General features: G+C 39.5%; 1 protein-coding gene across 1 annotated transcript; it reads right to left on the bottom strand.

The window, feature by feature from the left end:
• Positions 1-245: 245 nt before the first annotated feature.
• LOC140943089 (zinc finger protein-like 1 homolog) lies at positions 246-9,989 on the bottom strand. Its single transcript, XM_073392147.1, has 8 exons — positions 9,772-9,989; positions 6,776-6,887; positions 5,836-5,924; positions 5,242-5,346; positions 4,521-4,590; positions 3,590-3,823; positions 1,868-1,988; positions 246-1,025 (listed from the first exon to the last, which is right to left on the bottom strand). Exons 1-8 carry the CDS (start codon positions 9,871-9,873, stop codon positions 815-817), a joined length of 1,044 nt encoding a protein of 347 aa, XP_073248248.1. The 5' UTR covers positions 9,874-9,989; the 3' UTR covers positions 246-814.
• Positions 9,990-18,163: the final 8,174 nt, after the last annotated feature.

Genomic DNA, 18,163 nt, shown 5'->3' with positions numbered 1-18,163 from the left:
GATAACACTTACCGCGAACCCTTGATTATTCTGGATATCACAAAAACCGAATCTAAAATGTTTTATTACACATTGTTTGTAAGAAAATAACAACTGTACAACACATCACAGATAACACAGTTTGACATTGTTCTTGGAAATAATGTATTGCGCACGTAAACTACAGATAACTGACCAATCTGTAGGTGGCGCTGATTTTCAAAATTAACCGTAGGCTCTAAGCCAGTGAGACGACAGATAATGAGTACAATGTATAATAACAGCATTTATTTACTTCTTCGACTAATTCCTGAACCATTAAAAGTCTACTCTACGGTAAATACGACAAATACATGACTCATTTATATTTCAATAGTAGCACAGGAGGAAAACAACGTAGTTTTAACTTTTAAGTCTGTACATAAAAATCCAGAGTGTGCCGACCATTCAAATTAAACCTATTTATAAAGTACTTTCATTTTTTCCATTATTGGCCGGATTTGAGACAGAAAAGATTACGCGGAATTCCAGTCTCGCTACTCTTTCTCTAGATAAAATTCTAACACGCAATCTTCAGTAAACCGACAAAAATATGCCACCGTCTGCTGGCTCACCACAAAGCCAAAGATGCGTGCTCTTTATTTTATACTTGAACTTTTCATGTGTATCTGCATGGCTCCAGTTACTCAAAAGGTGAAGAACGCTATCCATCAGATAAATCTCTTTTTTGCTCCCTGATACACATAACCACTGAATAGTGATTTATCCGGTGGATAGCGCTATCCAGCTTAAAAACAACTGGGGCCTGGAAATTTAATTGTAAAATACAAGAGCTCTATGCGCTTTTAATATTGGCGTCTCCGACTCTTATGTTGGGATTCGCCATAGGGTCGAGAAATGGGTCTTTATCAGCTATTCCGCGCCCAACTCGTGTGAACAGTACCACAAGAGTGGTGAAACCGAGGATAAGGATGATTAATATAATAGTGGTACGTTTTAATGACGCATTTGGATCCTCCGGACCCGGCTTTCGAGTTCTCCGAGACCTGAAAATAGAAAAATAAAGAGGTTAAACTATTTAATTAGAATCAAATGAACATGATAAATTCCTGCTCTTAAAACAATCGACTCCGATGAACCTTCTCACCCCTAGACGAAGCAATGGCAAGATTATTTCTCACCCAAAATAATTTAATATCTGTTGACAAAATCCTGTGGTGTTACCATTCAAATGACATCTCTTTAGCAGAGCGTTTGCACAAAACTATTTTTTTTCATCACTTTTCGCGACTGGTTCCCTTTGGCCAGTATTACATTATGACTGAAATGGTTTTAACTACACAACGATAATCCACAAGGAAAAGCATCGCAAGGTATCTACTTCTCATCTAGGCCCGACAATAAAATATCTAATAATTTTATTCAAAGAGCCTGTGCACAGGTAACCTGCATAAGTTGACATACTTTGAAGAAACTTAGATCATAAGAGCGAAATATAAGTGCCTGTAAGATGTATTCCCCAATCCACGAACTTTTAGGGTAATGGGTACATGATTACGGCCCACCGATTTTCTGGGATCATTTGAGTGGACCGAAACGTTATACTTATGACTAGTTAATGGTTTCCTTGAATACCAACAACAGATCATCACTATACACCCATGATCCCAGAAATCACTGCATTCAAAGTTTGTACCTTCTCTATTGTCTTCAAAGAGGAGACTTGAAGGCAAACTACTTCCATCAGTCAATCAATCATTTATTTTGACACGTTACGTCGAGGAGCTAAAAAACTCGCTCAAAATACGAACGTGTAAGAACACTAGATCGTGCTGACATTAAATGGTTGGCTGTAATAACTTGTAATCATGATGGATTTAAAACTCACCAGAACCACCTTGTAAACCAGTCTATGGCTCCTCGTCTTTGATATTTATTCTCGTCATGATCATAAGGAATGCTGTCCACTGTGCTGTCCCGAGTGTTGAATATTTTTCTTGAAACAGTGCCTGCAAGGACAGAAATTTGGTTGTTATAGATCAACTTAGGGGGAGGTGGTGGGGGTCAGTAGAGTATTATTGATGATCACAGGTGGGGTCCATACATATATATATAAACTGGCACAACAAATTAACCCATTCGCCCCTGAACCGCCCGTACCCGCCCGTGCGGATCCAGGTCCTTTCTACCCATTGTGACGTCATCAGTTTTAACGGTCAAGGACAACTTTCTTCACTAACTTGTGCAGAGTGAAGAGAGCTTTCAAACCATACCAGAATGAGCACAATTCAGTCAAGGGCACCGGAGAAACAAGCAAAAAACCACGTGACATTGACCTGAAAATCTCCATGAAAATCTTGTTCCATTACCCACCTACCTTTCCTTTCGCCTAATCCTAAGATCCTAAAAGCTTTCCTAAAAACTCTTCCCACCAAAATCAAGCCTACTAAATGCCCAGTAAGAGAAAAAAAAAAATGAGGCAAGAAAAGCAAAAAAAGAAGGGAGGAGAGAAAGCGAAAAGTAAAAGTCAAGACTGCTGTGTCTTTTTTAAACCCCAAAACGAAAATTTTGCTTTCTGCGCATGCCCAAACTTCGCAAGCTGATATTTTGCATCTGGATCAGAAGGCCGCGAAGTGTTCGACCTGTAAACCAGTTTGTGGTAAGTTTTAGCTCTTTATAGCACGACAGTGACCAGAGAACCACTCGACTAGCTTCAAAACGCGTTTTTCGGCAAAATCTCCAGGAGCGAATGGGTTAAAAGTTAATTAGAAAAGTGGAAGACCCTGCCGAACACAAAAAAAAAAGGAAAGGAAAAAAAATCCCATCACCACACTGAACTACAAGACAATGCCTGTTATGCTGGGAGACCAAGTGTAATAATCATACTGTTCACTTTAGGACAGGTGAGAGAATTGGTGCCATTGAGCAAGTATTTGTTTTAAACAGAGTTACAAATATCGACCACAATCTACATTAAGTAAGTTTGATTATAAACTACATAAGGAAGACAAAGAGTAGCATTAGGCAACCCATAGCCTGCGTACAGACGTCCCCCCTCTCTCAGAAAAAAATTTTTCTGAGGAAGGGGGGGAAGTCTGTACACAGGCTAGGCAATCCACTCACACATAATTATACAGCTGTACTAGGCTTTTCAAGTACAAGAAAATACTATTGAGATTAAAACACAATAAAACACCCAACCAAGACAGTGTAACCCTATAGCACTTTGTTGTTAGTGCCCAGGGTTGAGAAAAACATAGAACAAAGTTTTTTTGGGCTAAAGATGAAAAGGCGCTGAAAGACATAGCCTCTCACCACAGCACCTGATCTTTGCCTGCAAGCTGCACATGGTCCACTGTGCATATGTAGATAGCTCATATTCTTTTTTTCCAATTAAGTTACCGCTCTGTCTTTTCATAATTTATGCTTACAGAATTACGCACTAAATTTGAATGAAACAGTTCTCTAGAGTATTATCACATGGACTACTTTGGAAAAACAAAACATACATGCTAAAGATGTCTACTAAAACTTATACCACAACACACAGCTGGCTGCAGCCTCATCGTATAAATGTGCATGAAGCGTAAAGGATATTAATTTAGCTTACTTGGTTTTTCATTGCGAGCATGAGCCTGCTGTGGGGGTGGTACCACAGTATTCTGTTGATGTACATCCACCACATGGTGATCTCTGGTTGCTCTAAGCTCTGTTTTAGTACTAACAGGGGTAGCATAAGGCGATGATTGACTTCCAAGTGTGACTGGGTGTGAGCCAGTACTAAGGGCACTGTCCGTGTGTCCACCAGTGATGTCTGCTCTGAGTGTGTTTGCCCCGTGAGAAACTGCATAGAGAAAAAAAACATTCAAATAAAAACGTTGCAAAAAGATCAGCAAACTCTGTGCACCCATGATGCAATCACAGGCTGTACTCTCAGAAAAACTGTAAGGATCTCAAAAGGTGGCTTGAATTTTATGAAGGTGCCTTGAATTACATTGCCTTCAAAATTGTTGTGTTTATTTGAGACTAAAATAATATAGTCAACTCTCTCTACGAAGGACACCTTTTGGACAGGGTTAGACTAATCTCTGTCCTATAAAGAGTAAAATAAAGGGGGTAAAGAAAGGCAGGAACCAACTCTACAGCTGTGGGGGTCTCTGTCTTATAGAGGTGTCTGTACATTAAGAGAGAGTTGACTAATAATGCAAGCAAAACAAAATCGAAATAAATTTAATTAGATAATAATTTTCAAGATTTTACAGTTGTGGAGTTCATTCTTGGGATTACATGTAATTTATTACTTTTATGGGAACTTGTTTTGCTGATTGTGAAACAGAAAAAAATTGCAAAACTGTCCAACAGTTGATGCTTGTCTGAGGGTCGAGTTGGAATACGGTATTTTTTCTGAAGCCCTGTCTTGAAATGAAGTTTGTCCAGCCCTGGGGGTCCTCTGGTCACCCACAATAACATCTATATGTAAAATTAAGAAACTTGCTGGCAGAAATGCTATCAACTACAATGTGTCATCCAACTGTACATACCAATATCAGCATCATGTCTTGTTAGTCTGCTTTCTGTTACAGTTGCACTGTTGGTACTAGCAGCTGGCACCTGATCAAGTGTAAAAAAGAATCGATAATAATGAATCTGTTTCAAAGCTTATTTTCTTCAAGACATTTACCATTATCTTCAAGCAAGTATTAAGCTACAATCCTGGGCAAAAGTCCTTGGGACAGTGATGCAGTATAATCATAATTTCTTGTTATGTCTGGGTGCCCTCATAAAACAGGGCAACTTTTTCAAATTATATCTGTCAGGTCTCCCTCCCCCCACCCTATACAATGTCAAAACTCTCAAAATGTCAAATTTCACTTTGTTATTATTATTAATGCTGAAGAACAAGTAAGTAACAAGTGAAAGGACTGTAAAAAGAGGTTTCATTTAAATGGTCACATTGTAGAAATTTGTCTTCAGACTTAAAAGTTGCACCATATCTTTCACAAATCCATCATTCACTATGAAGCCTGTGCGCACTTTAAATGTCTGCTGACAAAAATGCCCTCCTACAATACATGTAAGCTCTCACATACATGGTAAGGCCATCAAAAAGGCCTTTTGAAAAATATGAGTCCAGAGCTTGTCTTCAGAAATTGTAAGGTGTTTAAACTTCCCAATCTAATTGCATGGACTACTGTAGGTAAATGTACGACACATCACAACTCTATTCACAGTCCATAGAGCATGTTTGCATTAGACACTGACCACAGGAAGCCCAAGTCCAACCCGAGCCCAAGGTGCAGTAGACAACACTTTTCTCAGCTGATCAGCAACAGGGGAGACTTGATTTTCAGGAGGAAATACTGCTGCCTGATAAAGAAAAGATAATAAAAAATATAACCATATTAGACTTATAACAGTGGGAATTATCAAATTATATGTGGAAAAAGTGACATGCAATATGAACTATTTATGTTTATATCTTTTTGTTATCTTCTTTAAACAGTGAGATTAACTTGCTGGACTAAAATGAAAAAAAAAATTAATGATCTAGACAATTAAAATGCTGTGGTCAAATCTCCCAAAGTAACCATTGAACTCTCATCATAAGAGATCACCTATACAAAATACACCCTACACTGTAGATGTTAAGTATTAATGGTTGCTCCGGGGAGGTTTGACTGTAACCTAATGGCAGGAGTATGAGAAAGGGTGGCCTGACAGTAGTCTTAATCATTTTATTCAGTCACTGGCTCATTGAGATTCACTGTTGTTGGTGAATGCTCATACTCATGATGTTTACATGATAAACCAAAGAATAAACTCTAGTGCCCGGGGATATTCAACCTATAAACTCACCTTACAGTTGGGGCAAGTATATCCAGCTGGGGCTGTGTTTGTGGGAAGACTTGAAGCATAACTGTTCAGGCATCCCCAGTGAAACACATCTATATTAAGGAAGAAAAAATGGAATTCAGGCTAGAGTGGTTTTCGTTTGAGTGTCGTAAAACCAAAACCAAAGTAATTACTCTGGCCAATCACATAGGACACAGACAATACATTGAACCAATCAAAACTCGAAGTAATTACATGTGGCTGACGCAAAGCGCGGGAAAATGCATGCGAGCGCATCACAATTGGCTTTGGTTTTACTTCTGATTGGATGAAAAGGTGGCGCGAATCTTTTAAGCCAATCGCATCGTGTAGAAAGTGCAAAACCAATTACTTTTCGACACTCAAATGAAAACCGCTCTAATGTACGTAAACTAGATACTGGCGCACTAGTGTTCAGCTTTTAAACACAGTACATTGTATAACAGGGGATGATGGAACACTATTATTTTTACTGTCCCATAAACAATAATTTTCATACCTAGAAACAAATAACTAAAGGTTATGAAATGTCATTGAGTCTTTCCTCAGAGATGAAGGTATGGACACCTTAAGTAACATCTAGAGGCTGTCCTTAACCCTTTGAATTCTAGTATCAGTATGCATATTCTTTCCAATGTCCTCCGTGCATTACCTACAGTACTGATGATGAGAATTATTTTATCTAATGATCAGTTTTTTACTTGATGTTCATTAATTTTCCAAAGTTATCTTTTGCTCATAACATTAATGTTTGCTTGAGCAGTGGAATGTTAAAAATGATTACTATTCAAATTGGGTTCAAATTTTAACCCTTGGTTAGCAATTATAACCAGTGTTCAAGCAAAAGGGTCCTAAAATTACAAATGTCTTGGAATTAGAACAACATCAACCTCAATCTACATGTAAGTAAAATGTATGGCCTTACCAAAACAAATTAATCTAACGACATCTCCTTCTGCTAAACTGCCATTACAAAGAGTACATACAGGATTGTAATCACTGTCTTGAAGCCAGTGTAGATAGGACTTAACTATGCACTGGGGAAAAAACACAAGAAATAAATATACAGAGTCCCTTGTTGCATTTCACCTTCAAACCAGGCTAAAGTTAATATTTTTACTCCAGTATCTACATGTACATGTGCCTTTATCCTGTGCAATATTGCCCAGGAGTAAGTTACTAATCTAGTCTCTTTTCTTGCAAGACAAGCATTTCCTCTTGATAGATGAGTGTCTTGAAGATAATACACTCGACTTCTGATAATTCGAACCCTCAAGGGAAATAGAAAAAAGTTCAAGTTATCGGGAATTCGAGTTATCGAGGGTAAAATTGTATGGAAAACGATCAGAAGAGGATTGAAAATTACTTCGAGGTAATGGGAGGTTCGAGTTATAGAGGGTTTGAGTTACCGGGAGTCGACTGTACTTTATGAAATGCATGTGTTTAAACAGATGTTAGCACACAAAAAAGCAGTCTGGCCAAAAGAAACAGGTTGACTAGTTCAGAAGTTCAGACCAATTAAAAAGAAGACAAAAGTAGGCTCTGCTTGCACGGAGATTGAATCAAAACTGTAGATATCTCATAAATTAAGATGATCAGTGTAAAACACAGACTGCGGACCAAGGGTAAAACGCAGACTGCGGACTGCAGACTTTTTAAACATTATTTTGTGCTGCTTCTTCTCCAAATGGCTACCTGGTATCATTTACACACCTCGCTTTCTAGTCGCAGTAAATTGCACGTTCATCAGAAGTTTCAATAAAATTTAATGTCCGAACAGCTGAAGTCTGCGTACCTTGATTTGCAATACTTTCAAAGAAGATCATCCAAATTTACTGCAGAACATCTTTCTTTGTTGTTGGAATGATTTACTCCCTTTTTTATCGCCATTATTCCTTCGGGTCAGTATTTTGGGTCAGCAGCTATTTAAGCATAAATACCCTAGTGTTGTGCCAATTATTCATGGTCACATGTATTGAAAACTTCATTTTTTAAGTTGAAGCGTGAGGTCTCTAGGACAGAAAAAAGGTTGAAGACTGCAATTATGTTTTCGGGTCATCGATGACCTTCCAGAGAACAAAGGAATGGATTTGTGAAAGCACATCACAAGCAAGTAAGTGATCGTTTGCATGTATTTGCAGTATTTATTTTGCCCTTAAACCCATCGCGACTACAGTTTATGTTTGGTCTGTATTTTACCCCAAGTCAGCAGTCCTTATTCCGTGGGATGCCTGTGGCACTCCCATGGTAAAAATCCGGTTCGGTTGTACCCAAAATTGCAAAACCAGCCAATAGGATTGTGTAAAATCTTTATCGATTATTTCTCCTTCCAAGCTGACCAATCAGATTGTACAAAATCTATATCGATTTTTAATCGATTTGTTTTCTCTGAAGAACATTGAAATCAGAACGTTCCTTGCCAAATTTGTCGCCCTTGAGTTTTCCCACTCATGGTTAAGGATGGCTTGTTAACCAGCGAAATCCTTCGGGATACTGGTAAGTCACAAAAGGCTTCCTAAGCCAAATTATTTCTTCGCTTCATGATTCTTTTTTGTTTAGGTCTAGCTTTTTCATAAGGTTTTAGTAGCGTCTGGTTGCGGGCCGTGATTTCCGATAGATTTTTCTATTCGGAGTTTGCCAGTTTTTGCCGAGCACAGCTAGAGTTCAGTTTTTTTCTTATTTTATTGAAAACACCTTGACGATGGGAGGTTAAATCGCATAAATTTCAACTCGTACCCTTGACGATTGGCGGTGAAAGCGCGAAAAAGTTGTCCTCGTTGATCGACAACTCGCTTTCGGCATGGATTGGACTTCTGGATGGGACACGGATCAGGACCTTAGTAAACTTATTATACCTTGGAATCAGGGATAATCATTGGAACTATGTTAACTTTGAGACCTTGGAAACCCATTGCAATTAACTTTTAACCGTATCAAGAGCATCTTGGAATATTAAACTTTCTTCTTGGATTAAAACATTGGAACTTTATTGAACTTTGTAACCCTGGGTTCGACCCTGGATAAAGCAAGCGGATGTTTTGTTTTGTTTTGTTCCATTAACCTAAAACTACAATATTTATTTCTCTTTGAAAAATTTACCTGCGGCAACTTACTACCAAGATATGACATATCTTTATACATATAGTTCCTGTTCAGGTTAATCAGAGAGCATTATGTGCATGTTCTCCATTACCTGTTTCCGTTAACATTTCAATTTAAGTTACACGGGTAAAGCTTTTTTTGATGCAAAATAACTTCTTTTTCTTATCCAAATCGTGCTACGAAAATAACTACATAGCGATAGATCAAAACAAGATCAACTCCATCCTTGCGACCACTGACAACTATAAATTTAGCTTGCGTAGCAGGTGACGAAAGGGGTAGGGGATAGGGAGGAAGCAAAAAGGGGTTGTGGATTGGGGAGAAATAGTAGCCTGCCACGCAGGCTACTATAAATTCAGTCATAAGCACATTAAACCAACCCATACAGGTAACCTACTCATTGATGCTCATAACATGACACATCTTTCCGGTTTCCCTAATTTTTCCAAATTCAGATAGAACGCCATTATGCTTCCATAGACCAACGCATCCCACGGAAACGACTCTAGGCGTCTTGTTCTGCATTTTGCACCCAGCCTGCGTTTTACTCTCAGACTGCAGTCTTCATTTTACACTCAGACTGCATTTTACACCTGGTCTGCAGTCTGCAGTCCGCAGTCTTCTTCCTGGTCTTTGCATGTTTATCAGTCGTTATACATGGATTGTATCATGATTGTAACATTAAAATGCATCATGACGAGCATAAAATCTATTACATAGCATATCATTCCAAGTGCAACTATTACGACTGATAGTGGATAAAAGACCTGTAAAATAAACATCGCATAACATTAAAAACACAAAGCTTAGATAGCTTACTTTAGGGTGATTTGAAACCAGACAATGTTCGCAGACGTTAACGCGATGTTCGAAGCAAAACTGTGTAGTAACCTTCTTCTTAGGACATTTACACAATCCCATGGTTCTTCCCTTTCAATAAATTGACCACATTTGTCGTTCAGAAGCCAGATTGCGAATGAATTTCCCGTCAAAATTGTCTCAAAATCAATGCCACGTTGCCATACTTTAAAACCAATTTTCAGACTTAGTTGACTATGTGACCAAGCCTTGTTTCGTGACTAGAACCAAGTCCCCACACTGATCTCGTTTCTTCATTCCATTCACTAGGAAAATTAAGGGCCCAAGCTAGCCTATCATAAAGTTTATTTTTCAAAACTGAATTAGTTGTTGCAGCTGCAAGATATCGTATTGTCGGTAGCCATATAGGCCTCTCCAACCTCAAACAAAAGCCTCTCGTCGACTGTTTCCTCGGAAGGCTTCTTGGGACATTTTTGTGGCTGAGGCCAACTCGTCTTCAGGCGCCAAAGCTGGAGTTCGGTTTTTAAAATATTTGAAAAGAAAACCACGTGCGCGGGTCCTTATCCGCTCGCGTCTTCCACAAGGGTTTTACCATTGAAATAGAAAACAAATGGAGAAAATCCTTTACCACTCAGGATGACTGTCGTTGCCTCTACAAAGGAGTACTGAGAACTCAAGGCAGCCTTCGTGATCGTGATTTCCGTGATCGATGACGATGACCATCATCTGGCTGATTATGATAAACTGAAAAACCTTAAAACTAGTCTTAGAGAGAAATTTTAATGTTAGCTGCCGAACGAATTTTTGCTTGTCTGGAGCAGGGAAGTTCCGCCGATTTTATTTCACGCCATCCACTGATTCCAGGGGTGACGTAAACTACCCTACAAATTACCTCAAGAATGAAAAAAGAGAAACTTGTCTTTAAAAAATGACGATGCATTATTTATTTAAAATGGTCTTTCTTTTATTCTTTTAGACTGAACTCTGAAAAGTTAGAACATTACGACGCCAGGAGCCAAAGCTACCTTGACCAGCACTTTCAAAGCGGGTATTTAGATTGTTTCCATAAACCGCAGGGAATACCTTATTTATTCGATTAACCGCCCTGGGAGCTTATTAAACTTTTGGACCTTGAGAGTGGGCGCTTATTCGAGGTCGGCGCTTATTCGAGGCTGGGCGCTTATTAACTTTTTCGGCCTTTAGGATGGGCGCTTATTCGAGGTGGGCGCTAATTCGAGGTTGGGCGCTTATTCGAATAAATACGGTAGCTGCATTTTCCTATGATATTGATTGAGTGCGTAAATTGCGAATTAACCGTAAGGGGGTTTTCTTAGGTTTTGCGCAAACCTGATGTAAGTTTCCAAGCAGACAGATCCCGCTGACCATACGGGGCCTCATGCGGGCCAGCCAGGGGTGGAGTTTCCCGCGTACCTAGACGGCGGGATGCTTCAGACGCCGAGCCGATCCTAATTCGAACAAAGGCCGACCCAAACTATTTTAATAGACCGGTTGAATTGATTCAGACGCCGATCCTAATTCCAGCCGAACTGAATTCAAAAGGAGAAAAATGGTCATTTTACGTCATTATAATTTACGTTTGGAACATGAAAAGTCCGGCGTGTGAATCAAAGCCGTTCCGAATTCGTTCCACAGTCGAACTTCCCGGCGGGGCTAGGCGGGAAAAACGGATGATTCGTTCCAAATTGAATTAGGCGTTCCCAGGCGTTCCTAACTGATTCAGACGCCGAACTCTTCATGTACTTAGTTCAATATATTAGGTTCATGAAAAGTTCGGCGTCTGAACCGGCCTTTGCATATCACTGGAACGTGCAAAATTCTTGCTGAAAGAAATGTATGCGGGACTTTTATGGATTTAAAAAAGGAATAAATCGATCCATTTGTCAGTGTAAGCTTGTTTGTTGAGTTGATTACACAGCCTTAGTTCACACCAACGACGACAAGACTCGGGATCATTGAATGAAGAATGTTATCTGTTTATGTTATCTGTTCGCCGTAACCATTACGCCGGAGCTTTGGCCAAATGAATTTAAAGAGAGTTCTCTTAGTGATGATTTTGTCAAGCACATCCCAAACCGAAAACGAGAGTAGCTCACGGAAATTTAAAAGCGTTTAAATTCGACATTTGTCGATTGGGTGTTTCTTTTTAATTTAACAGCATCGAAAGTTCTAAACAAAGTATGATTCTTCTCAGAAAAACTAATCATAAAATTTGCAAAGGAAGGTTTCTTATATGTTCGCTTACATCAGCTATGTCCAACTTCATTCAAGGTGTTTTCTCCTTTATTTCACTGTTTGATAATTCCTTTTAACTACTCCCTAGTAAAGAAACTGTGTACCGTTCTTGAGTAGTTTAAGAAAACCGACGTTTAAAATACTGATAAGTACTGACACACAGAGTTCACTTTCTTGGTTCTCTCGCGTTCCAACTGTCGCTGAGAAAACTACTTCAGAATACCGCAAAAACTTAGAGGTGGACTTTACTGACTACTGATGCGCGGCGTTTCTTGAAGAACAGCCAATAAGATTTTTTTACTATAACAGAAGTTCAGAAACAATTCTCAAGAGACATTTTGGTAGAATTTTCAGCCGGTTTGAAACAATACTGACTGCAACGTACATTTGTACATTTGTACCTTCGAAACTTTTCGGCGATTACCCACGAAGTAGAACATAAAACTGAAGTGTCTTGTGATAGTCTCACCAAGGTAAAAATTTCCCTAAAAGGAATTCACTTCATTTTTCAAAACCAACAATTTTTAATTTGTTGCGTCCATATATATCCTTGATGAGCGCGGTTTCCTGTTTTTACTCCGGTCTAAAATTTACATTTCATTTTCGGATGAGTGGCAAACAATATGAGAAACAAAAAGTAGTTTGGCAAAGGACCCGGAAAACAACCATTCTTTCATCAAGTTCTTTTGTTGTTGCAAACTTCCTGAAACATATTGTCAACCTAAACAACAAGGTTTTATGTTTAATGCATAGCTATGATTAAAATTTGAGGAAAATTTAACATGTTTTGTTTACTCTTGAAGCAAAAACATTAAACTCAGTTAAAATTTGAGTCGATGCTTTCATCACTACGTATACATCGGATGTCAGTAACGTTAATTTTAGCTCATGCGGGGATCTCTGATCTATTAATGGCTTTCCTGATTACGTATTTTTCTTGTTGCGTTTTATTTTCTAAACATTTTTGTTAGCTTTCTTAGAAGCTTATTCTATTTTAAGGCCATTTTCTTTTGTTTAAGGCGACTCGGAGTTCAAAATAACATTGAATTGTTTTTGAAAAAAACTTCCTACTTTTTAATATGTAAAACCAATTCATTGATCGATTTACTGCTATATAATAGACCTATTCGGCTAACGCTGTACCCAATTCAAACCCTTTGGGAATAATACTTTTTGTTTCAGGAATTTCCATACATTTAAATGAGAATGCCACATTATGATGCAAATACAATACACAAAGAATCTTAACCCCGGGAGATTTGAATTGGGTACAACATTGAGTTAGGGCCTCTTCATATGAGCCCGGTTGACCGGGCTGGCTCGGTTACGGGGATGAATTTTGCTTTGGGTTCATATGAGAAATTTCAGCCCGGTTTCCGAGATGAGAAAAGGTCAAAGATCCTGGGTACGAGTTCTGGCGCCATATTTAGGAAACAAAGCAAACATAGCGAAACACAAAAATTTTAACTTTTGGGCCTATCTTAGCATCGGTAATTCTTAAAGCTGTATCACTGCAGTTAAATGGGATGCTTATGATGTGGAAAATACAGCAGGCAATGCAAGACGATGCCATCCGGACCGCCAGAATTCATCCCGCCGTTCATCCCGGTAACCGGGATGAAGTGTTCATATGGCAAAATTTCCAGCCCGCTTACCGAGATCTCGGTTGGAAAAACCGAGATCTCGGGAACCGAGCCAGCCCGCCCTCTCATATGAACACATCGAAAATTTTACAAAGGATTTAGAGGTGAGGCGAGATCTCGGAAACCGGGCCAGCCCGGTCAACCGGGCTCATATGAAGAGGCCCTTAGCCGAATAGGTCTATCACTGATGAAGACGGGTTAATTTGAGGGGAAAATTGCATCCGATCGGAAGTGAAAATAGACTTGGGCCGGATCACTTAAGGGTAAATGGGATTTCGCAAATGTGCAAAATCAAAACAAGATAAATTCTGCAAATTTTTGTTGTTTAGCTAGCTTTGAAAAAAACATTGAACCAATTCAACGTGCGACAGTTATCGTCTATCACGCGCGAGAGCGTAGGCCACGCGAGGAAAGGCAGATACCTTTCCCAAAGGAAAATTGGACAACATGTATGTTTTTATGTTCTCTTTAAAACACAAAAACAATGGACAAGAGACCTGTCCACCTTCATTGCACGCGCAAACGACAGAAATCTTGATGAGCAACATCAACACAGCTGAAAAAAAAAGCGAAAAAAACGAAAAAACTGAAGAGAGTAAAATAAAAACGGTACAAAACTCGGCCCTCAGCTTCACTGATCGTTTGACTGTCCGTCCAGACTGGTTTCTTTCACTTTTGCTTGATCTCCTGTTAAGGTGAACACTCTCCGAAGCGATTCATTTTGTGAACTTCAGGTCCCTTTGTAATAGTGATATGACTATAAAAACTCTGAAAAACATTGCATGGTGCAACAAGTGCTAAGCTCATTTGTTCGTTAGGGTCTTCTACTTCATGAACACGCAAGTTCACATGAGCACGCGTGCCGATATTCATCGCATAACTTGGGCGAAATTCTCTCAAGTTTTCTTTCAGTGATCTTTTTCTAGTTAAATCAGTATAGGTCCTTATAATGCGGGCAGAATCTAAGATGAAAAATGGTCACATGAAAATCATTTTGATTTAGTTCATGGCTTTCTTTCTCTCAGATCACTGACGGAGTTGATTTTCGCAAATAAAAGCTCTCAGGAATGTTGTCAAGATGCCAGAGGATAACTTCAACAAACCTGTTAGCGTCACACACCAAAAGATGAGCTGAGACTTCTGGTACTTCATGCGACAAAGGCTTCTTGCCTTCAAGTTATGCCGGATGCGGAATTAATATTGGATTAGAACATTTTTCAACGCAAATATTTTTGCTAGAGACTCTTTGCAAAAAACTCAGGAAAATTTCATCAACATTCTACATAGTACGATGACCTCAACACATACCTAGACTCATATCATGCATACGACAACTTGAGCTCGGTTTAGTGTTTAAAGTTTTGGATACAAAAACTGAAATGTCATAAGCTTGTTTAGTAGGTGATTAAAATGTCTTAGATCATGCCTACGGAGACAAGCCTAAAGGTCGACACTGAACTATAATCTTCTCAGTGAAAAATTTAGCTCTTTTTGACCTTCTGACAGCAGTTAATAGTAAAACATTTTGATTAGCAAGATGTTATTAGCGTTTTTTTTACTTCTGTGAAGAGCAAGGCTTTTGTACCATAGAGGTCATAGAGACTGGGTCTATAATATAGCTTGCGATAAAGCGTTCTTCGTTCCTTTTTAGAGAACTATCGCACCGCCTGAATATTGTCAACATTATTGTGTATTAGATCAAAGAACTGGATTTATTGGCATCGATTAAGTTTAATACAGTATTAGCCTTCTTAAAATCAGGTCGTCAAAGTTTACTTGCGAGACGCTTCGACTCGGGGGACGTCAGTCTGTCTTACCGCCGGCCTGTGGGTCTGTGTTGATGCACTGAGTCTGACTGAGTGAAGAGAACGTTATTGTCCGAGTTTATTTGCCTTCGATTTTCTAGCCACCGTGCAAAGGTCAGCTCCTAATGAAACTGGACTGACTGGAGACGTCTGCCCGCAGGCGGCAGGAGCTGTTCAGTGCAGGCTATTGTTTCTCACGTACACTCCGAGCGATTTCGCCAATAACATGCCAACTGACGTTTCACTGGCGTGCGAAGTACTGAACGTGAGGAGCAGTAGTCACGCAAAATCCTAAAATTAATTAACAATATAGAGGCCCTTAATCAGATAATTCATTTCAAAAGTGCTCAAAAGACGGCCAGTCACCTGCCGCAACCGCAGCACCTTTACTTTGAAGTAAGTGATCTAATCCCATCCCAAATCTTCAGATGCCGGATATCGACGTGAGAGCTCAGCGGATCAATGAGTAATAACCGCATTACTGATCACAAAATTATCTTACCTGTAAGTTTGTATTTCCACCCACACATTCATCGCTGGCTTGGCGGGGTGCAAGGGATAAGTCAGTGCTATCACTAATCACATTGCAACCTGATTAAAAAAAAGACCTGTATACTTGCTGTACATACCCACAGCCGCCCCCCCCCCCCCCGGGGGCCAACCTCCGGCTAACCCTGCTAATCTGTATCACCTAGAAGCCTTTAGTCCGCTTTTAGAGACGATTTTCCAGATAAAACCACCGCACAAGAGTACGAGCTAGTATGTCGAGTTTTCTTAGATTTGAGAGATTAAAACAGATAATGATTCACATTGCTTATTTACCAGAACTTTTTTTCCAAGTAATAATAGAGTCTAAAGAACCACTTAGCGTACTTGCGTCGAACACTTTCCATAAAATCGTCTCTTTTCAAAGAAATCGCCTCTTGCATATCCGAAGAATTATTTTGTGCGATAGCGCTACCGACTAGCGAGCTTTTTGTTCATCAATAGCGGTCAGTCGGCAACTTCCATTTTGTCAGAAATACCCATGCATAGTCTCCTAGCTAAAACCCCCCTTGTCTTGTGTTTTCAGTCATGGTTCGAGTCATCCTGATCTGGATACGAAGCAATTAAAGTTCATTTAGTGACATCCAATCTAGTAAAGGCGACCTTCATATTACGCCGAGAACTCGTGGACTGTACTTAATTTATTTCAGTAGTTGTAAGGTACAGGTTGATCTTTAAGGTTTTGTGGAAAAAGAAACAAACGGAGAAGGAAAAACCCTATAATCACGTCGCTAGGTCCCTACGCTAAGTACAGCAATGACCTACAGCGGGTTACAGGATACACGAAATCCCCCAGAACTCCCTTACACCTAGTGTGCCGGCTTTCACGCAAAACTTTACTGCCGACCGGGCACGATTTCATGAGGCACTGTATGATGACCAAATTTGGAGAGAACTGAGTCTATATCAGCTAGGAAAATGACTGGTTCTTCCGTTTCCCTTCACAGAAATGAAAACAGACGGTCTGCTTATTCCGCATACCCTTTTTTAAAAAACATCTGCCGGTTGTTCATGCTGGCCGGAATCGCACCTAATCCAAAACGGGCGAAATTACGATCCTGCAGTATTTAGCTTGTGTTTGGCGGGATCGATCGCGCACGAATGCTTCATTTTACGGGTGTTTTTTTTGAAATTTCTACTTACTAGGCTGTAAGCCCATGCTTAAGAAGCGGGCGGGAAAATGTGGTTTATCGCTCGGTAAACTACGTCCCCGCCGCCAAAACTCCCCCACGCTGATTCCTTCAGACTTACGAGATCCGTTAGCCATGTCATCAGAAGCTGGCTTTTCTTTTCCTTAAATGGTAGATAGGTAAAAAAAAAACTATAATGGTTTTTTCTCTGATTTGTACAAATAATTTACCAAAAACATTCGACTCTACTATTTTGTTAAAATCCGGCCGCAATCGTCTGATCTCAGAATTGATTCATACCGCGGCGGTACAAAATTGGAGCCAGTGGCATTAAAAGGTGGGAGAGAGCGGCTCCGTGTATTCTGGATTCTGGCGGCCTCAGCTATCACCATGGTTTCATCTATCAACCGACCATTTTAAAATTGATATTACGGCAACCTTAGTTAAAAATTCCAATTATTGTGATACTGGTTCAGTTACTCTCGCATGACAGCAAATTAATTAGTTCGGTATAGGCCAGGGTTGTCTGGTCGTTTCTGTGAACTTTCCGTCTCCATAACTAAAATCATTGTGGTTATAGGGTTTATCCTTCAGGCTTTTATGGGTTTGATTTAGTCTTGGACCCAGCAGTCTCACTTGAGATCTGGATGGCAAAAGCTCGCTTTCTGGCTAGGTCTCTCCAAACTTTAAAAGTACCCGGGTATACATTAAAGATCATGTTTCAAAAGTACATGAAACCAAGAGAGAACGACACCCAACAAAGCAAAAGAACAAGAACAAACAGCCGGAACAAAACAAAACACTCAGGTCCAATATAAACAAATGAGTCAATATTTTATGTTTTCATAAAAATTCTCATTGACGGGAAAAGATTCTTGCAACACAGCTTGCGACACAAGTGAATTACTGACGCCGTCTGGTCACGTACTCGTCAAATAACGAGATCTTTTGACAAAATAACGTTTTCTTAAATGTACATTTCGTTTATCAGCGTCAACAAATTTTCTGCTGCTGA

This window comes from Porites lutea, chromosome 7 (assembly GCF_958299795.1).
Source record: "Porites lutea chromosome 7, jaPorLute2.1, whole genome shotgun sequence".
Taxonomy (NCBI): Eukaryota; Metazoa; Cnidaria; class Anthozoa; order Scleractinia; family Poritidae; genus Porites; species Porites lutea.
Note: the sequence above shows the minus strand (reverse complement) of the source record. Positions and strands in the feature narration are given on the sequence as shown.

Coding starts and splice junctions, on each gene's coding strand:
- LOC140943089 (XM_073392147.1), bottom strand. CDS start 9,873: ATGGGATTGTGTAAATGTCCTAAGAAGAAGGTTACTACACAGTTTTGC. Junction 1,989..3,589: donor TGCTCGCAATGAAAAACCAA/GTAAGCTAAATT, acceptor CTGTCCTTGCAG/GCACTGTTTCAAGAAAAATA. Junction 1,026..1,867: donor TGGTTTACAAGGTGGTTCTG/GTGAGTTTTAAA, acceptor TTCTATTTTCAG/GTCTCGGAGAACTCGAAAGC.